This window comes from Heteronotia binoei, chromosome 4 (assembly GCF_032191835.1).
Source record: "Heteronotia binoei isolate CCM8104 ecotype False Entrance Well chromosome 4, APGP_CSIRO_Hbin_v1, whole genome shotgun sequence".
Classification (NCBI taxonomy): Eukaryota; Metazoa; Chordata; class Lepidosauria; order Squamata; family Gekkonidae; genus Heteronotia; species Heteronotia binoei.
In genome coordinates this window covers 20,219,663-20,240,776 of record NC_083226.1, presented here as the reverse complement: position 1 = coordinate 20,240,776, position 21,114 = coordinate 20,219,663, and the positions used below count along the sequence as shown (strand labels likewise).

At 49.3% G+C, this 21,114-nt stretch overlaps 2 protein-coding genes across 3 annotated transcripts in view; one reads left to right on the top strand and one right to left on the bottom strand.

Moving 5' to 3' along the window:
• The window catches only part of MLF2 (myeloid leukemia factor 2), a 449,608-nt gene that overhangs the window by 358,628 nt on the left and 69,866 nt on the right, over window positions 1-21,114 (bottom strand). The window lies entirely within an intron of this gene.
• USP5 (ubiquitin specific peptidase 5) overlaps window positions 1-21,114 on the top strand; it is a 35,231-nt gene that overhangs the window by 9,688 nt on the left and 4,429 nt on the right. Inside the window, exons 3-18 of one of the 2 annotated variants that reach the window (XM_060236871.1) lie at window positions 1,565-1,631; window positions 2,079-2,212; window positions 2,765-2,910; window positions 4,393-4,577; window positions 6,359-6,453; window positions 7,872-8,065; window positions 9,130-9,201; window positions 10,322-10,403; window positions 10,495-10,620; window positions 11,639-11,792; window positions 13,926-14,100; window positions 15,962-16,050; window positions 17,189-17,311; window positions 20,213-20,356; window positions 20,505-20,650; window positions 20,775-20,928. In XM_060236871.1, coding sequence (XP_060092854.1) covers window positions 1,565-1,631; window positions 2,079-2,212; window positions 2,765-2,910; window positions 4,393-4,577; window positions 6,359-6,453; window positions 7,872-8,065; window positions 9,130-9,201; window positions 10,322-10,403; window positions 10,495-10,620; window positions 11,639-11,792; window positions 13,926-14,100; window positions 15,962-16,050; window positions 17,189-17,311; window positions 20,213-20,356; window positions 20,505-20,650; window positions 20,775-20,928 — 2,086 coding nt within the window. Of the gene's footprint in view, window positions 1-1,564; window positions 1,632-2,078; window positions 2,213-2,764; window positions 2,911-4,392; window positions 4,578-6,358; window positions 6,454-7,871; window positions 8,066-9,129; window positions 9,202-10,321; window positions 10,404-10,494; window positions 10,621-11,638; window positions 11,793-13,925; window positions 14,101-15,961; window positions 16,051-17,188; window positions 17,381-20,212; window positions 20,357-20,504; window positions 20,651-20,774; window positions 20,929-21,114 lie in introns of both variants that reach the window. The other variant, XM_060236870.1, reaches the window with a different exon arrangement.

Below are 21,114 nucleotides of genomic sequence, written 5' to 3'. Positions count from 1 at the left end.
CATAGAATCATAGAGTTGGAAGGGTCCTCTATTCCAACCCCCTGCACAATGCAGGAAACTCACAAACACCTCCCCCTAAATTCACAGGATCTTCGTTGCTGTCAGATGGCCATCTAGCCTCTGTTTAAAAACCTCCAAGGAAGGAGAGAAAAGAACTCGTTTGAGACATGACCTCTTTTGAAATGAATGAAATGCTCTTTAAGACTAGGAATGTTACTGTACAAAAGTTGTTTAAACCAAAAATCTATAACATATGAGGATAATTCCTGTGCACACGAACACGTACAACATGTTTTAAGTATGTTTAAATGAGGCTGATTTTTGTCCACATTTGGTGTCTTGTGTATGATAATTGACTGAATTATAAAGTGTTGTAAAGTTTAACTCTATGTCCAAAAGAGCTGTTAGGACTAGATGAGATATTTCAGTACAGATAACACGTGGGGGTGGGAGGGGGGTGGATTTTTTTTTCCTTATGAAAAAAAATTGTTTATTATTTTCAACTTTTATTCCCCTCCCTTGATGGCAAAAACTAAAATAAGTGGACTAAGAAGGCAGCACTTCCCATCTTTCTCTGTTTAGTATTTAATGCATTTAGAACTTTGCTTGAAGAAAAAAGCATTTGTACACCATTAATATGACAGAGAGAATTTCTAGAAATCTCGAAACTGGGCCGGGATTTTTCCCAGAAATGAGAACTGTTGCATCCTGTGTTATCTTAGCACTGATTCTAAAAGAGTGTAGTTGACAGGAGTCCTTTTTTTTTTTTTTGCGCTCTCCAAATTTCCCTTGGAAAAACTATGCCATACATTTTGAGTGAGTAAAAGCTTGTCTTAGGAGGCATTTTGGTCATCCTAAAGGAAACCTTACATAGGCATTTGCTTCCCTTCTCACCAAAATGTCTCAGTTTCTAACTGGGGGAGGATCTTTGGGGAAGCAAGGGAAACAAGTTCCAAAAAAACATTTTCTGAATGCTACTGGCAAATTTTATCTGCTCAGTTGTAGACTGAGCATTTTATGTTCTTAAAGTGGTTAAAACTAGTTCAGGCTTGGTAAGAAAGATTACATTTTAATCCTTCCTTAATGTCTCCATTTGATCCGAGGCTTCAGAAGTCCCTGAAATGCTATGTGTTTAATCACCTTCTAACTCAGGGGTGTCAGACATGCAGCCCAGGGGTCAAATCGGGCCTCTAGAGGGCTCCTATCAGGCCCCCGAGCAACTGGCTGTCATCTGCTTCCTCCTCCCTCTCTCTTGTTTCCTTCTGTATAATAGTTTGCTTAACAGATTGCTGTGCTGTCAATCGCACAGGAGCTGCAGAGCAAAGACTCTATACATCCATAATTTAAAAATTATTAAAAATAATAATTAAAAAAATATTTAAAGGACACAGGCAAACACAATTAAATTTTATATCTCTGCTACCTAACCTTAAATAGATATACACGTGGCCTGGCCCAACATGGCCCGACCCAACAAGGTCTATTTATGTCAGATCCGGCCCTCATAACAAATGAGTTCAACACCCCTGTTCTAACTATACTCCTTCTTTTGGCTTGGCTACAGAAAGAAGAAGATGCCAACTCCAGCGCTGGGGATCCCCCTAGAAAGAAACCAACCCGTCTAGCTATTGGTAAGAGGACAGTCCTGTAGGTCTGTCAGTTATGTAGAGGAGAAAAACCTCCCCTCCCACACAGGGGAACTAGCAGGAGATTTAAATTGTACATTTCTTCTTGGATCAAGCAGGAGACTGAGCTGAAGAACGGGAGAGAGGGGTTAATTCAGACCTCTACACCTGAGTTCTGTAGTTTGGTGTAGTGGTTAAGTGTGTGGACTCTTATCTGGGAGAACCGGGTCTGATTCCCCACTCCTCCATTTGCAGCTGCTGGCATGGCCTTGAAAGGGCAGCTGCTGTATGAGCTCTTTCAACCCCACCTACCTCACAGGGTGTCTGTTGTGGGTGGGTGGGGGGAGATAGAGGAGATTGTGACCACTCTGAGACTCTGAGAGTCAGAGAAAATGGCGGGATATAAATCCAATATCTTCTTCCTCTTCTTCCCCTTCACTGTTGCTTCGGTAGGAGTTGAAGGTGGATTTGACATCCCCGAGGAGAAATACGAGTACGACGAACATGTCAAAATAGTCATTTTACCTGAGTACCTGGATATTCCCCGGGACGGATTGGAGGGTCTACCAGATATGGTCAAAGACAGGGTGAGTTTTGTACTCTCTCTACAAAGGAAAGGAAAGGTCCTCTGTGCAAGCACCAGTCGTTTCCGACTCTGGGGTGACGTCGCTTTCACAACGTTTTCACGGCAGACTTTTTACGGGGTGGTTTGCCATCGCCTTCCCCAGTCATCTACACTTTCCCCCCAGCAAGCTGGGGACTCATTTGACCGACCTCGGAAGGATGGAAGGCTGAGTCAACCTCGAGCCGGCTACCTGAAAACCCAGCTTCCACCGGGGATCGAACTCAGGTCGTGAGCAGAGTTTGGACAGCAGTACTGCAGCTTTAACATTCTGCGCCACTCTCTACAAAAGGGACCCTCCATAGTGTGAAATGGTCACAGAACTGAGCTGTAGGACTGGGGCTGGGCACTACCTTGGGCAGGGCAGAGGGGGATTGGAGCCCAGTTTCAGGAGAACTGTGTGAGGGCTTTCTCTGGGTCCACATTAGCAGAAGGTGCTTCAGATGGTGGGACTGTGGGGGAGAAAACTGGAGCAACCCACCACTACCCTCCTGTCTCTGTTTCCCTTTTTTTCCAGGTTTCCAGTGCAATCGAAGCTATTCTGACAGCAGACTCTGCCTCCCGGAAGCAGGAAGTGCAAGCTTGGGACGGGGAGGTTCGGCTCGTGTCTCGGCACGCTTTCTCGCTCCAGCAGCTCCAGAATGGTGTGCGTATTCCTCCTTGGTGAGTTTAGCTGAATCTCCAGATATCTCCCTCTCCCCTCTACTCATTGAGTCACATAGCCATGCATCCTCTGACTGGCCGCTCCCTCGCTCAGTGTCACTTGAGAGAGGTACGCACTCTGTCCCCCTCGACGCCTCCTGTTCAGGATGTATAATGAAGCAGATACCGTGGACTAGCTTGGGATATGTTCAGCAAAGGCCTGTTTCCTGATAGTGTAAAATCAGAGGCAGCTGGGAAGAATCGCACAGGCGTAACCGTGTTAGAGCCCTGGCCTGAGTGGCCCAAGGGAGTCCAGACTCACCAGCTTCCAGAAGCTAAGCAGGATCAGCTTTGTAGATAGATCCAGGTAGATAGATCCAGGTGGGCAGCCGTGTTAGTCTGAAGCAACAGAACAAAGTTGGAGTCCAGTAGCACCTTTAAGAAGAAAGAAGCCAGTTCGATGTAGTGGTTAAGTGTGCGGATGTAGCGGTTAAGAGTACTTATTTGGGATAACTGGGTTTGATTCCCCACTCCCTTCACTTGCAGCTGCTGGAATGGCCTTGGGTCAGCCATAGCTCTGGCAGAGGTTGTCCTTGAAAGGGCAGCCGCTGTGAGAGCCCTCTCAGCCCCACCCGCCTTACAGAGTATCTGTTGTGGGGAGAGAAGATATAGGAGATTGTGAGCTGCTCTCAGTCTCTGATTCAGAGAGAAGGGCGGGGTATAAATCTGCAATTCTTCTTCAGCGTTTTATTCAGAATGTAAGCTTTTGTGTGCCATCCACACTTTGTCGGAGAATTAGTGCTTGGATGTAGCCCACCATAGAAGTTCAGGGTTGCTACGCGGAGGCAGAAAATGGCAAACGGCCTCTGCTCCTTTCTTGTCTTAAAACTTATGACGGGGTCCCCAACTTTTTTGAGCCTGTGGGCACCTGTGGAATTCTGACACGGCATGAGAGGCGCAGCTACAAAATGGCTGCCACAAAAGAGCTGCCGCAGGGGACGGAGCCAGCCATAAAAGGACAGCCACAGCTTACCATCATCCGCACAGTGAAGATCCTTGTGCGGTTGTGGCAACTGCTAGGCAGCATTCTGTAAAATCTGCACAGCCAATCAAATCTCCGCTGGCCAATCAGAAGCTGGGGGCAAAAGCCCCATCTGGCTCTGCCCAGTTTCTTAAAAAAAAAACTTGGTGGGCACCTGGAAAGGTGTAGGTGAGCACCATGACTCCCATGGGCACCGTGTTGGGAACCCTTGCCCTATGATGTCGCCATAAGTCAGGTACAGCTCAATGGCTCTTTCCACCACTACCACTAGCCCTGCTAGTCTGTAGCAAGAGAAAAACCTAGCAGCACGTTCAAGATCTAACGCCTTACTTTATTTCAGCATGAGCGGTACACTTCATCAGATATATATGTGATGAGAAATCCCGCTGAAGGGTTTATGTTATGGTGCAGGATGTAAGGAGGAAGGTGCTGACTTCCTCTTCCCTCCTTTCGTCCGCCAGTGGCTGGAAGTGCACCAAGTGCGACATGCGTGAGAATCTGTGGCTCAACATGACAGACGGCGCCATCTTGTGTGGACGGCGCTACTTCGACGGCAGCGGGGGCAACAACCACGCAGTCGAACATTACCGGGAGACCGGCTACCCGTTGGCTGTGAAGCTGGGAACCATCACTCCAGATGGAGCGGGTGAGAATCGCTGCAGCTGTCCTCTGGCTCCTGATGGGACAGCTGCTGAGCCCTGGCCTACTGTTTCAGACTCTGCTGTCAGAGCCAGTTTGGTGTAGTGGTTAAATGCATGGACTCTTTTCTGGGAGAACCGGGTTTGATTCCCCACTCCTCCACTTGCAGCTGCTGGAATGGCCTTGGGTCAGCCATAGCTCTCGCAGAACTGTCCTTGAAAGGGCAGCTGCTGTAAAGCTCTCTCAGCCCCACCTACCTCACAGGGCGTCTGTTGTGTGTGTGGGGGGGTGGGAGGGAGGAAGGTAAAGGAGATTGTGACCGCTCTGATACTCTGAGATTCAGAGTGAAGGGCAGGATATAAATCCAATATCATCTTCTTCTGTTACAGCCCGGCACAAAGAAATGAATCTTTCAAGGGCAATGGAGTTGCTTTGTTGTGTGGGCCCAGCAGCGGTCTTCTGGACCCAGTTGCGTGCTCTCTTCTCACTCCAGCTTAAAGGGCAGCTCCAGCCTGTGTCATTGTACCTGCAAATGGAGGGCTTGATGCTGGTGTAATTAGTGCCTATCTTGCACCTCTCCCAGGGTTGCATGGTCTTGAGGTTATGTATCTTGCTGCACACTCTAAACCACCAGAAAAGTTAATGCTGCCTAGGGGTCAGAACTTCACGGTTGTGGAAATCTTGATATGCTTATACTTTGCCTGTGAATATACACAGGTGCAAAAAAAAAATGCACTGTGAACCTGCAACATCTCTCTGTTCGTTAAGGCTTGCAAGCCTTGACTTTTTGTCTACTTGCAGGGAAAAATTTTAGCACACCTCAGTGAAGAGGTGGTAGAGCAGATACAATCACAGCAGGGGCCAGATCTAGCTTGTGGGCTCCCAGCTAGTCACCTGGGTAGCTCCGGAAATGTATTTTGCCATCTCCTCCTTCCCCGTCTAGGAGCCCCCAGTCTTTTTGAGCCTGCAGGCACATTTGGACTGGTGGGAGCAGCAACAAAATGGCCGCCATAGGAGGCAGAGCTAACTACAGAATGATTGCCCCCATTTAACTTCGGTCACACAGTGCAGATCGGGGTGGCCAAACTGTGGCTCTTTCACACATAATCGTGTGGCTCTCAAAGCCCCCACTGCCCCGTCCAACGTGGAGAAGGCATTTCTCTCTCTAAATCATTTTTCCAAGCCAGCTGGCAACTTGGAGAAGGCATTTAAAATTAAAAGTTGTTTTCTTTTCACCTGTTTCTCTCCCATCAGTTTGCCTGCCTGCCGCCCTCCCTCCCTCCCACACTCAAAAGCTGATTATTCTTTGTCGCTTTGCTGGCAGCTGCTACCAGAGCAACATTTCGAAATACCTGCACAGCCAGTCAGAAGCCTTGCAGGGCAGAAGCCCTACTGGTCCCACCCACTTCCAAAAAAATGCTTGGTTGGAACCAGAAAAGGTGTTGGTGGGCACCATGATACCCATGGGCACCACACCGGGGACCTCTAGCTTCGATGGGTGGGGAAGTTCCAGGCTGGGGGCATTGCCTGTGAAACCAGAGAAAGAGACAATAAAATGTCCCAAGTATGAAATATCACTCTGGTGCACCATTTAAAAAAAAAAGACCTCTCTGGGAGAGAAAGCGTCGTCAACCTTTTAATAACACCTGGATATAAAATTCAGTAAGCCTGGATACAAAGAGTTTAGCGGGCTCCATTCAGTCTGATATAGTTGGCCGTCCCTGCTCTAGAGGCGGAGGAGCTCTGGGCCAAAGGGTGTCTTTTTCTCATTCCCCACTTCTGCTGCAGATGTCTACTCCTACGATGAGGATGATATGGTGCTGGACCCCAACCTGGCTGAACATCTGGCCCACTTTGGAATTGACATGCTGAAAATGCAGAAGGTGAGTCAGGGCAGCGAGCCTGAGAGCGACAGCTTTCTGGGTCTTTTTTGTCACTTCTGGACAGAAAGGTTCGGACATGGACATGGTTGTTGGATAGAGTGACTTTTTAGCAGGTGCCAAGAACTGTTGGCATCTGCGGCAGAGCTTTTCTCTCTCGGTTTGGGGTTCAGCAGGGCTTTTTTTGAGCAGGAAAACACAAGAACACCTTGTTAACCTTTCGTAGGGCCTGTAAAATGGAGCTTGTTCCCCCAGGCTTTTGGATGAGGCGTGGGCATCTATTTGTTAGATCAGTTGGCCTCCACTACAATATCATACCACTACATCACTCTGTTGGACCATCTTGCTGTACTACTAACTTGCTATTGAAACTGATTTTATTGTGATTTTATTGTAATGTATTGTGATTCATTGATGTACTCTGCCCTGAGCCCCCATGGGGGAATGGGCAGAATATAAATAAGCTATTAATAATAATACCATTCCAGCTGGCTTGGCATCAGGGGTGTGTAGCCTAATATGCAAATGAGTTCCTGCTGGGCTTTTACTACAAGAAAGCTCCGTGTGAAACAATCGTGCTGTCAGGGGGTGTGGCCTAACGTGTAAATGAGTTCCTGCTGGGCCTTTTCCGCGTGAGACAATGGTGATGTCAGGGGGTGTGGTCTAATATGCAAATGAGTTCCTGCTGGGCTTTTTCTCCCCCCAAAAGCCCTGCAGTTCAGGAAGGGGAACTTTTAGATGTCCTCAGCGAGTGGCTTCTAAAAGAGGGCTAGACAGATTCCTGGAGAAGAGCCCCTCAGTGGCTGCTAGCCCTTAGTGAAGGTAGCGTCCATGTGCAGGCAGCCAACGTCGGAATGACAGCACTGGGCAACGGCGTTTGCGGAAGACTGTGGCCTCTGTGCGAAAACAGGCTGTTGGGCTAGGTAGGCTACTGGTCTGATCCAGCAGGGCTCTTCCAACGTTCTCAAGATGAGAGAAGGCTCTTTTAAATATATGTATATACACATATGTGCGCGTGCACACACACACACATGTTTTAAACAAGACACAAAAAAGGAGAGGGGGAAACCAGGAATAACGGCCACTCTACAAACAAGACAAAAGGAAATATAGAAAGGAACGTTCTAAATTACCAACATAAAGACCAAGATGATAAGAATAATACATAGACTACAAAGACATATTATTGAATCCAAGTATTGACAGTGGGATTATATTTGGTACGTTTTGGAAATTTACCTTCCAGGAAAAAATACTGATGGCTTTAAGGATTGTTATTTTCCTATGAAGTATTCTTTATGTACTTCATGTTTAATTTTCCCCATAATTTGAGGAAGGGCTCCTCCTCCAGCAAGCTGGGTTTTTACTCTTGCAGTCTTTCCAACCCTGAGCCTGCGTCCTTTATTCTTCTTCCCCTGCAGACTGACAAGACGATGACCGAGCTTGAGATTGATATGAACCAGCGGATTGGCGAGTGGGAGCTGATCCAGGAGTCCGGGGTACAGCTCAAGCCCCTTTACGGCCCTGGCTACACGGGCATCCGTAACTTGGGGAACAGCTGCTACCTCAACTCAGTGGTGCAGGTGCTGTTCAGCATACCAGACTTCCAGCGGAAGTAAGTGGCAAGGAGGAAGCCTCTTCCTCGTGGGTGTGGCAGCAGAAGTTGAGGCTACTTTTGTGCTTTTATTAAAAGCCTTCCTTACATAGCAGTTCTCTCATCTACAGAGGTGCGGAGCCATTACCCAGTCCCTTGCAATACTCCCTCTAAGCAGTGGAGTCTTGTGAGCCAAAATTCTACTTTGTGAGCCACTGGCATTAAAGTTGTGAGCTACTGCATAAAGTATTGTGCTCTGGGGTCATCCTTCCTGAGCTAAGACAAAAATATGTGAGCCAGAGACTAAAAAACTGTGAGCAAGCTCACACTAACTCAGCTTAGAGGGAACACTGGTTCCTTGTATGCCAGAACATTTTGTTGTTGCTGCTGCTGCTGTTAAGCTTTTGGCCCTCCCCCCCCCCCCCCACCCCCTGCACTACAAGGCTCAGAGTGGGTTCCAACATTTCAAATACAATTAACGATTAAGATTCAAGACATAGATTAATATACAAAACTTTGAGCACCCACCATTTCTCAGAAATAGGGAGGATAAGGACACGGTCCATGTTGACGACCTATCGCTTATCCTCGCCTGTGTCCTTTAAAGGGCTTTCCCTACTGAACCATGCAGTGGATTGGTAGGGAGAGGGAAAAGGAGCAGAATGGGTGGAGGGAGAGGTCTGAACGAAGGGAAATCCCAAGGAAAATCACTATTTTTAATTTGCTTTTGTGCTGGTACGACAGGGAAAAGATGGAGAAGCAGCAGGAGTGGGAAATGAAAGGTGTGTGTGTGTGTGTGAGAGAGAGAGAGACCCCCCCCTCCCTTCCCAGTGCTGCATGCTGCTACTTCCTTGAGGACATGTCTTCCTGCTCCCATGTGGATGTAAGTGTGGCGCCTGAAGTGTCAACAGAAGAGGGCAGTCCCTGTCCCCAAGCATGTGAGAGAAACCAGGTGGCAGATGTTAACTTCGAGGCCTGGATCACAAACCCTGAGCAGATAGCAATGGCCAATAGCCCCAGCCTGCTTAATTTTAAAGGGTGCAGTTTCAGTACCTCAGTTGGGCTCTCTCCGGTTTGCTTTGCAGGTACGTAGACAAGCTAGAAAAAATATTCCGAAATGCTCCCACGGATCCGACGCAGGACTTCAGCACTCAAGTGTACGTAGCAGCGATTCTTGGCCCCCATCCATTATCAGCGCGCAACCTGCGCCGCTGGGTTCACCCACGGCATTTTACTTTTCATAGTCTTCTCCGAAATTGATACTTTGCCAGCGGTTCTATCTAAAATCTGGAAAAACACATGTTCGACTGTTTTCTTGCTGAATCACAAGAACTTGAAACTTAACCATTGAAATGAGTGTTCATCGGTAGAAGTCCCTGAAAGCGTCTGACTGACCCAAATGAACTTAAACTTCTTGAGTTAAAAAAAAGAAACAAACCCTGTTACTTTCCTGGAGGAACTAACCTAGAGATCGTTTTTACCTCTTGTGAGAATTTACAAGCCCATTGCCTTCTAAGTGCTTTAGATTTCCCGGTTGAGATGTGGCGACATTATCAGATAAGGCCCATTGCTGTTATGTGAGACAGCAGCCTCCACTGAGATTTAAAATGGGGCTGGATAGCGAAGTCTCCGAGTGTCTCTAGACCAAGGGTGGGCAAATTTGCTTAACGTGAGAGCCACATAGGATAAAAGTCAGATGTTTGGGAGCTGCAAGACATGAACATCGGATGAGGGAAGGAAGGACGATGATAATGATGATGATATTATTATTGGATTTATATCCTGCCCTGTACTCATCTCAGAGTCTCAGAGCAGTCACAGTCTCTTTTACCTTCCTCCCCTCCAGAACAGACACCTTGTGAGGTAGGTGGGGCTAAGAGAGTCCTTGCAACAGCTGCCTTTTCAAGGACAATTCCTACGAAAGCTATGGCTGACGCAAGGCCATTCCAGCAGGTGCAAGTGGAAGAGTATGGAATCGGCTCTTCCAGATGAGAGTCCATGCACTCAACCACTACGCCAAACTGGCTTTTAGGAAGAAAAAAAGGAAAATAGGGGAGGGAGGAGAGGTGGAAAGAAAGCAACTTTAAATGCATTCTCCAGACTGCCAGCTGGCTTGGCTTGGAGAAGTGATTTGAAACAAATGCCTTCTCCAAGCCAGCAGACTGGGCAGTGGGAGCTCTGAGAGCCACATAATACGTGTGAAAGAACCACATGCGGTTCTTGAGCCACAGTCTGGCCATCCCTGCTCTTGACTGATGAACTCATTTGTCTTTCCAGAGCCAAGCTGGGCCACGGGCTTCTCTCTGGTGAATATTCCAAGCCGGCTCTCTCAGATGGGGAACAGCAGCCAGACCAGAAGGTGAGGATTGGGAGCGCCGGCTGTTGCGCAGCAGTTACAGGACACTCCCCTGTTTGAAACACACTCACCCGCTTCTCCTCTGTCTTCGTAGGGGGTTCAGGACGGCATCGCACCACGCATGTTTAAATCTCTGGTGGGCAAAGGCCATCCGGAATTTTCCACCAATCGGCAGCAAGACGCCCAGGAGTTCTTCCTGCACTTTATCAACATGGTGGAGGTAATAGCTGCTTGCTTTCTCTCAGGGTCTGCCTCGGGTTCGGTGTCTGGGGGGCCAGGAAGAGGAGGGCAGTCAATTGGCTTGGTTGCTTTTGAAGCATTAGGAGCGGTGTCAAAGGTCAGCACTGCAGGGCACCTGCAGGCGCTGCTGCTGTAGAGAAAAGTTGGCTGCAGCGTCCCCAGTGAGCGCAGGTTGAGGCCGGTTCCTCAGCAAAAGTCCCCTCCTTTAGGGTTTCCTCTGAGAACAGCTCTGAATGATTAATTTTGTGTTGAGGGCAGGGGACCTGGACAAAGCAAAAGCGTTCTGCAGTGGGTTTTTTTACTCCAGAGGACTCCAGTAAATCCGTGGAATGTGGTTGGTGAGCTGGAATCCTTTTAGAGGAATAGGCAGGGGGCTTTTTTGTAGCAGGAACTCTTTTGCATATTAGGCCACACACCCTTGATGTAGCCAATCTTCCTGGAGCTTACAGCAGGCCCTGTACTAAGAGCCGTGTAAGCTCTTGGAGGATTGGCTACATCAAGGGTGTGTGGCTTAATATGCAAAGGAGTTGCCGCTACAGAAGAAACCCTGGGACTAGGTATAGGTTGGTTGGTTTTGAACCATGTGCAGGAGGGTTCTAAAGTTTCTCGGGGATTCCTCAAGGTGGAAGATCAGTGGGTAGGCAGCTCTGATATACGGCTTATTGACCAGTACCCGTTATTCAGGTATCTCCCTGGCCTGAACAGCTGCTGTAGAGAGCTGGGCACGTTCAAAAGGTGCGTTCCCTCTTCATGCGTTGGTACTTGGAGACCCAGTTGATCTAAATTTGGGCACCTGCCCTAGAACATGCCCCAGGATTTTGTGCCCTTTGCTCAGCTGCTTTCTCAGGAAACAAATTCAACCTAGAGCCTGTTTAGTGAAAGGGGGCATGTCTGGAAACGGTCAGTGTGGGTTTTTACATGGGAAGCTTTTCCCGGCTGGTCTCTTTGCGAACCGTAACCGCCTGCCCATCTTCCTCCTCCCCTCTTGCACTCTCTAGAGGAACTGCCGCAGCTCGGAGAACCCAAACGAGGTCTTCCGCTTCCTGGTGGAGGAGAAGCTCAAGTGCTTGGCCACGGAGAAAGTGAAGTACACCCAGCGGGTCGACTACATCATGCAGCTGCCGGTGCCCATGGAGGCGGCTCTGAATAAAGGTCTGGGGGCTAGAGCGGGCAGTGTTGAAGGGGTTGAAAGCAACACACTGCTGCACGGGTGTCAAGTCTCCAAATTCAATAACGAGTCGTTGCTGAAACAAAGTTGCTAGTTTATTGATAAGGATGTACTTGGCTAAGTTCAAATTGAAAGACTGAAGATCATACAGTACAATGCCATCATATAAGGTACACTTCAAAGGGATTCTTAAGGGAGGGGCACTGTGCAGGGCACATTCACACACTGCTGTTACAATTTTGTTCTCGGGCCGGCTATGGCCTTGAGCGTCCTTTGGCTCCAACCTCCCCCGATGCCCAGCCTAAGAAGGCACAGATAACTTCTTCACATATTCCCATTTCAAAGCAAGGCTACATAACAAAGGAAAGGGAGGGGGGTAGGGAGAGGTTTAGCTAGCAGCATTGAAATACAGTTAGGCTTTACCCAGAAGGCTCTTTGCTTGAACCAAAGTTAAGTACAGGCTTGACCAAGGTTTTACAGAGACTTGACAACGGGGTCTGGCAGCGTGTGCACGAGAGCTGGTCCTTCTGTTGCATACGGAGCTAAGCAGGACTGCTAGTCATTGCCAGACAAATTGCCCGTCCTTTCTGTCGTGCTGAGGCAGTGAATCAGTGGTAGAGCTTGTATCTTGCATCCAAAAAGATCAGCCCCCGGCCTCTCCAGCTCAAAAAGGGTAGCAGGCGAAGGAGCTGAACTTCCATAATGACCAAATCTGTTCCTCTCCATATTCCCCAGCTTTTCTACCTATGTGCAACTCTCTATCAGAGCCAGTTTGGTGTAGCGGTTAAGTGCATGGACACTTATCTGGGAGAACCGTGTTTGATTCCCCGCTCCTCCATTTGCAGCTGCTGGAATGGCCTTGGGTTAGCCATAGCTCTTGTAGGAGTTGTCCTTGAAAGGGCAGCTGCTGCGAGAGCTCTCTCAGCCCCACCCACCTCACAGGGTGTCTGTTGTGGGGGGAAGGAGATAAAGGAGATTGTGACCACTCTGAGACTCTGATTCAGAGAGAAGGGCGGGGTATAAATCTATGGTAATCTTCTTTTGCCCTTCTGCCAAGGAGCTGAGTGTATAGAATAATAGAGTATAAAAGTTGGAAGGGACCCCCAGGGTACTCTAGTCCAATCCCCTGCACAATGCAGGAAATTCACAAATACCTCCCCCTGAAATCACAGGATCAACATTGCCATCTAGCCTCTGTTTAAAAACCTCCAAGGAAGGAGAGCCCACCACCTCCCAAGGAAGCCTGTTCCACTGAGGAGCCACTCTGATAGAAACTCTTCTGATTTCATTTCAACCTGATTGGTTCTAGTCCTACCTTCTGGGGTAACAGAAAACAATTCTGCACCATCCTCTATATGGCAGCCCTTCAAGTACTTGAAGATGGTGATCATATCACCTCTCAGCCGCCTCCTCTCCAGGCTAAACATGCCCAGCTCCTTCAACCTTTCCTCATAGGACTTGGTCTCCAGGTCCCTCACCATCTTCGTCGCCCTCCTCTGGACCTGTTCCAGTTTGTCTATCCTTCTTAAAATGTGGTGCTCAAAACTGAACACAATACTCCAAATGAGGTCTTACATGATTCCCCCCTTCCATTTTACTCTCACAACAACCCTGCAAGGTCTATTCAAGAGTGCATGACTGGCCCAAAGATACCCAGGGTGCTTCTGGGCAGCTTTGAAATCTCCCCCATCCTGATCCAGCGCTCTGTCCACTGCACCTCACTTGCTGCCCCCATGATAGATGGCTGTGCTCAGATAGACACTGGCTCAGATAAGCCCTGGCTCAGTGTCAGGTATGTTCCCGTGTCTAGTCAGAAGCTGATGAGTCTGAAAGCTGTCCTGGGCACAGGGTTCAACCCCACTGACAATTGTAGCAAAAGCAGGACTTGCCCGTCCTGATCTGAGCCACACTAAGCTGCAACATTCCCTTTTGCAGTTGTTTCCCCTGGTATTTCTCTGCAGCTAATGAATGATCCACGGGATCACGCCTCCTTCGTTTACTATTGTTCCCCCCCCACACACACACACTCTCTAAAGACCCCTACACAGGCTCACGTGTCCTCTTTTTTGCGCTTGTTCCCTCCCTGCCCCCCTCCCCCCCCCCCCCGCACACTGCAGATGAGCTGCTGGAATACGAAGAGAAGAAGCGGCAAGCGGAAGCGGAGAAGCAACCTCTGCCCGAGCTGGTCCGTGCCAAGGTGCCTTTCAGCTCCTGCCTGGAGGCCTATGGGGCCCCAGAACAAGTGGACGACTTCTGGAGCACAGCCTTGCAGGCCAAGTCTGTGGCCCTCAAGTGAGTGGAGGAGGGTGGAAGACGGTGGGGGAATAGTTGGAGATGGGAGCAGGACTCCGGTAAGGCGACCCGTTGGCTTGCAGCTCATTAAGCGGAGAGCCTGATCTTCAGTATCTCCAGAAGCTGCTGCTGTCTCATTCCCCCCTAGCCATGTTCTGTTTTTAAAAATATTCTTGCCTCGCTTCGGTTGTCTTAGAATATTAGAATTATAGAGTTGGAAGGGACCTCCAGGGTCATTTAGTCCAACTCTGCACAATGCAGGAAACGTACAAGTACTTTCCCCCTACACACGTACACCTAGTGACCAATGTTCCCTCTAAGTCTTGTCAGCAGAAAATTTTACTTTGTGAGCTGCTGGCATTAAAGTGGTGAGCTGAGTTAGTGTGAGCTAGCTCACAGATATTTAGCCTCCAGCTCCCACATTTTTGTCTCTGCTCAGGAAAAATGGTCCCAGAGCACACTAACTGTATTCCGTAGCTCACAATTTGAATACCAGTAGCTCACAACATTAATACCAGTAGTTCACAAAGTAGAATTTTTGCTCACAAGACTCAATCTTAGAGGGAACGTTGCTCGGGGGTCCTCCTTCCTGAGCTAAGACAAAAATGTGCGAGCTGGAGGCTAAAAACCTGTGAGCTAGCTCACGCCAACTCAGCTTAGAGGGAACACTGCTTGTGACCCTTGCTTCAAGCCCAGAAGATTTTGGGGGGCAGGGAGCTCTCCAAAATCCTTGGCAAAACTGTCCCGGAGAAAAGTTGCTGCCTGAGTCTAAAGTGGCAATCAGCATTTCCCTGGGCATGTAACAGCATTTCCTTGAGTATCTTTCCTGTGCCGTTCCAGCAATGTGTAATTCTAGAAACTGCCGGGAGCAGGGAGTAGGATCCTGTGGAAGGAACCATGAATAATGCCTTCTTCCCTATAATGGTTTTTCCCTTACGTGAGCCTCTCCCTCACCTGCCCATCCTCTAGAGGCCTCTGGAGCAACATGGTATACAGCCTCAGACCATGTGGCTCGTGTAAGGACTGGCCTCAGCGGTCTCACTGATACATGGACTGCAGAGGAAAAAAGATTGGCTACTGGGGCCTGTTCTCCTTCCCAAGTCCCCCCAGTGACTGATGCAAACAGCGGCTCTGGGAACGGCTCATTCAGGAAAAGGCTTTCTCAAAGTCATGTGGAGCCTGGACCACAGAAAGCCCCAGAGGCTAACAGGCACCTTGATGTACCCAGCAGCAAACTGGCAGGTCTTGTGCAGATTTAGTCAAATGCAGGATGATCTGGACTTTTCTACTAGCTCTTCCGTACTGCAGAGCAGAACTTTGTCCAGACCTGAGCTTCAGTACAGTCCCCAAGATCATGTTATAGTAGTGCAAGACGAGAGAATCACAGCAACCAGGTCCCTTCTTCCAAGTTAGGGGCACACCTGGCAATTTGGATGTAACTGATAAAAGGCACATGTGGCTACATCCACTGGAGAACAATGTGGCATCATCATCATAAAGCATAATTCTCCTGGCATGGTGTCAGATCTGGCCATCCTGATTCATTGGGACTCAATGGGACTGTACAGTACAAGCCCATCAAACTATCAGTCAAGAGTAAATGCGTGCCATTGGTTGAGTCCACTCCTCTCTCCTGCCTTCTTCCTCTTTTGTCAGATTCCCTTCTGGTGTTCCAGTTTGCCCACAGCCCTGGCTCATTTCTGTGCCAGAGGAGTCCCTTTTGGTTGCTGCCCTCATGACAACAGCCTGTAGGACGGGCAAACGGAATGCTGAAGCATTTCCTGAGATGTTATCCATCCTTTCTCCCTCTGCTGTTGACAAAAGGATGTTTCACTGCTTCTCTCTCTTACTCCCTTTGCAGGACTACCCGGTTCGCCTCCTTCCCGGATTATCTAGTGATCCAGATTAAGAAATTCACCTTTGGCCTAGACTGGGTACCTAAAAAGCTTGGTTAGTACTGTGGGGCCCTGATGATGCACCAGGGTCTGCCCATGATTTTTCTCCCCTGCCCTCACCCCGTTCCAATATGGCAGTTTTCAGTACTACCACTGGGTTCTGTAGTCCTTTGAAATCAGGGGTTGTTTTGTAGAAAAATAGGTGATGGAGCTTATTAGCATAACTCGTAAGCATATGCCACCCCACCCCCCACCCCCATCAGCCAAAGCAACCTGATGCAAGAAAGGAGAGCCTCGGGCAAGTGAGGCCTGCTTGGGCTCGCCTGGGGCTCTTCTGAGCAGCCTCTCCCAACAGTCAAGGCCAGCAAGCCACCCGCCACCCAGAATCACATAAGTGGAGAAAGGATGGCATGGGCTTCTCCAGGGGTTAATGAGGCTGCTGGGGCGTGGCAAAGCTCCTGGTGGCTGGCTGGCCACCTGCTCTCCTAATCCAGGGATTGTTATGCAGCTGCACCTACTATTCAGTGGACAAGGTATGTAGGTGGAGAGGAGGAGGGTAGGTCAGAAAGGTTCAGGACCTGCACTCTTGTGAGCTCCTGCTGAATTCAAGGCCTGCTCAGAATAATAAGCATTTACATTACAGCATCTGAGTCTTTAGATTGGTTCCTTTAGCTCTCATGCCCGCAACAGCCCTGTAAATTAGCCCATTATCTGCAGTTTATATTATCTGAGGAATACCACGTTACTTGCTTGGGTTTTTGTCTCAGTGGAAAAGCCTCTGCTTGGCACGCAGAAGATCCCGGGTTCAATCCCCAGCATCTTCAGTTTAAAAAGGACTGAGGCAGTAGGCCACGTGGAAGGCCTCTGCCCGAGTCCCCAAAGAGCTGATCAGAGTCAAAGGAGATGAGTTTGACAGATCAGCGGCCTCGCTCAGTATAACATGGTCAGAGGCTGCCGCTACAGTGAGATTCCAGCCCTCATTCTTAGCCTCAACACAGCGTCAGCGCTCAACAAAAGCATTCCCGCGTGACCTTGTTCCATTTGGCGTATCCGCGGAGCACAGTCAGGCAGCGTTAGCATGGGCCTGCTTTGCTGGCTGAATGCATACGCTTGCAAAACACGACTGTGTGCTTTGGATAGGGTCCCCCCCCCCGCCCGGGCGTTTCCCCAGCGAATCCCTTCTGTGTTGCCAGATGTCTCCATCGAAATGCCGGAGGAGCTGGACATCTCCGCGCTGCGGGGGACCGGACTTCAGCCCGACGAGGAGGAGATGCCGGACATCGCGCCTCCGCTGGTGACGCCCGATGAGCCCAAAGGTAGCCTGGGTTTCTATGGCAACGAGGACGACGACTCCTTCTGCTCCCCTCACTTCTCCTCTCCGACATGTTAGTGACTCTTCTCTCCTCCTCCTCCTCCTCCCTCCTGGAGCCTTCATCCCTTCCCTCGCTTCGTCCTCTCTCTCTTGGTGTCCTGTTTGCCTGCGCTACTTCCTTCCCTTCCTGCTCGCTCAATCTGACTTTGTGTCACTTTACCAGTGAATGCCTGCCTTTAAACACCTCCCCCCACCCCATTTCGTGTCTTGGGATGTTCCTGCTAGAGCTGTTGTTGAACTGGTGGGTGAGGGCCACAAAGGGGAGGCTCGCAAGATGGTATTTCCAGAGCAGCCTGGCCTGCAGCACCTTGAGAACCTCACTTGGGGGAGCATCTTGCCAAAGAGCCAGAACCTGGCACTCCTTCCTTCTCCAGGTTTGGGTCTTCTAAAGAGGCTTGTGATGTCTCACCAGACATTCATTCATTCATTTTAGATGTTGAGCCCGCCCTTCTGGTAGAACAGGCTCAGGGCGGGTTACATCATAAAAACAATCAACAGTAAAAAACAATAAAAGACCAATTTAAAAATACATGAATTCTAAAACTACAGAGTGACAATAAGAAGATGAAGAAGATATTGGATTTATATCCTGCCCTCCCCTCCAAAGAGTCTCAGAGCGGCTCACAATCTCCTTTATCTTCCTCCCCCACAACAGACACCCTGGGAGGTAGATGAAGATATTGGATTATATCCCGCCCTCCACTCTGAAGAGTCTCAGAGCGGCTCACAGTCTCCTTTACCTTCCTCCCCCACAACAGACACCCTGTGAGGTAGATGAAGATATTGGATTTATATCCCGCCCTCCACTCCAAAGAGTCTCAGAGCGGCTCACAATCTCCTTTTCCTTCCTCCCCCACAACAGACACCCTGTGAGGTGGGTGGGGCTGAGAGGGCTCTCACAGCAGCTGCCCTTTCAAGGACAACCTCTGCCAGAGCTATGGCTGACCCAAGGCCATGCTAGCAGGTGCAAGTGGAGGAGTGGGGAATCAAACCCGGTTCTCCCAGATAAGAGTTCGCACACTTAACCACTACACCAAACTGGCTCTGCCTCACAGACATGGCCTATTGTCCAGGTCCAGCAGGTCTTGTAGCACTGGGATGGAATGAAGGAGGGAGGCCAGTAACAAGTGACGTCCACTGCCTCAGCTGAAAGCCTGGCAAAAGAGCTCTGTTTTACAGGCCCTGCGGAACTGGAGCAGATCCCGCAGGGCCTGGATCTCCAGGGGGAGCTCATTCCACCAGGCAGGGGCCAGGGCTGAAAAGGCCCTGGCCCTTGTCCAGGCCAGAGAGACATCTATGGGGCCGGGTATTACCAAAAGCTGTTGAGTTGCTGATCGTAAAGACCTATGCGGCTCATACATCCACCTTGACTAGAGAAGACACAGCTTCTCAAAAGTCCTGATACCGGGATGCCTAAAAGTTGAACAGCTGCTTGTTAAATGCATCTTCTTAGCTGCCCACAGCCTGGATCGCCCTGAAATTGTTAAGATTGCAGAATTCCAGACAGAACATATGAACATATGAAGCTGCCTTATACTGAATCAGACCCTTGGTCCATCAAAGTCAGTATTGTCTACTCAGACTGGCAGCGGCTCTCCAGGGTCTCAAGCTGAGGATTTTCACACCTATTTGCCTGGACCCTTTTAGTTGGAGATGCTGGGGATTGAACCTGGGACCTTCTGCTTCCCAAGCAGATGCCCTACCACTGAGCCACCGTCCCTCCCCAGAGTTCTGTTGGGCGATCCCAGTCTCTTTGGCGGCATTCAAGGCGCATGCGGTTTCCCTGGTGTTGCTGCAGCAGATTAAAAATTTTAAGAACCCCTGAGCTAATCGGTGCTCCTGGTGCATCTTGGGAACGCTTACAGAATCGGAGGCAGCATTCAGCAGCAGCGTGTCCGACTGACTTTCCAACGTGGCAACCCATCTCTTTAGAGAGCTGCTTCAGGTGGCTTAGGGAAAAAAACAGATCAAAACTGTTAAAATCCAGTTGGAAGCAACCACCTGAAAATTTTAATATGACGAGTAACAAAACAAGGCAAGCAATGATAGCAATCAAGGGGCAGGAACAATATCAAACATTGTGCATTGTAGTCTATCCTGTCCATTTTATGGGCCCATCAGAAATAATCTGCTGAATCAATTTCTCACAAAGTTTAAATCAGAAGAGGAGTGTATTAGATTTTTATTCGTTGATGTCATTCCAGATGTTACCCTTAAGGTGGCTACTTTCATCTTTTTAGCAATAAAAATAAGAAAGAAGGTAACTACGGCCACCCATACAAAAATTTTGGCCAAGTTATAGCTTCATTCTGTCACATTTTTTATTATATATGTTTTAAATCTTGTTTGTAGTACTGTATTTTGCTATGTATTTTTATGTTTTAATTTTTATGGCTGGAAGTAAACTGTATACTTAGGGGGGCTTTCTGGGTTGTTATGGCCTATGGCTACAACAATAAAAATACTTTGACTTTGCCATCAAACAAGACGAAATAAAGTACATTTTAAATAATAACCTGCTAAAAGGTGGGATAAAGCTGAGTTAAAGTAAGAATTGTTTTTACTCGGCTCCTAAATATCAACAAACCAGAGGCTGAACCAACCTTTAGGGAAAAGGTTATTCCACAGATGGGGTGCTACCACTGAGAAAGCCCTGTCCTGAGTTCTGTGGGCAGGCCACGGAGAGTGGGGTTTATTTACCCCCCACCGATACAGTTGCCCCGTTCGGATTTGGTGTGTGGCGAGGGAGAGATCTGGGTGAAAGTTTGGGCGGGCCACAAGGTTACCCGAGCGGTCCTTCAGAAGCCCTGCTATTCAACAACATCGCCTTCCTTCCCACCCGCAGCCCCCATGTTGGACGAGTCGGTGATCACCCAGCTCGTCGAGATGGGCTTCCCGATGGACGCTTGCCGCAAGGCCGTGTATTACACTGGGAACAGCGGGGCTGAGGCCGCGATGAACTGGGTCATGTCGCACATGGACGATCCAGGTAGGTCGGCGGCCCGCAATCCTTGCCTCCTTGACCCTGTACTGACCTCCTGCAGGGCCAAGCCAAGGCAATGGCTTTTTAAAAACAAACCACTTGACTCCCGCTCGTGGATCAAGCCCTTCTGAAACTTTGTGTCCCTCTTCCTTAGATTTTGCCAATCCTCTGGTTCTTCCCGGCTCCAGCGGGCCGGGCTCCGCAATCACCTGTCCCGATCCCCCGTCTGAAGACAGCGTGGCCACCATAGTCTCCATGGGCTTCTCCCGGGATCAGGCAATGAAGGCGCTCAGAGCTACGGTGGGTCGGAGATTCTCCTCTGTGGCTGAAGGTTTCCCCCTTTTGGGAAACCTCATGGCACCAGTCCGGAAGTAGAGATGCTGGGGGCTCCCCAGCCTGACCGCTTCCGCCCTCTCATCTGCAGAACAACAGTCTTGAGCGGGCCGTGGACTGGATCTTCAGCCACATCGACGACCTGGATGCAGAAGCTGCTATGGACATCTCTGAGGGGCGGTCGGCCGCGGAATCCATCTCTGAATCTGTCCCCATGGGGCCAAAAGTGCGCGATGGACCCGGGAGTGAGTCTGGGGACACAAGAGGAGGCGTGGATCCTTGGCTTTGGGGCAGGCGGATCGGCTCCCTCTCCCTACCTCTGTTTTTGCTGCGACTTTAAGCCCCCTATCCTTTTTTAAACCTTTGCGATTAATTCTTTAGATGCCCGGGCAGGGAAAAACGTAAGATGATGATGATATTGGATTTATATC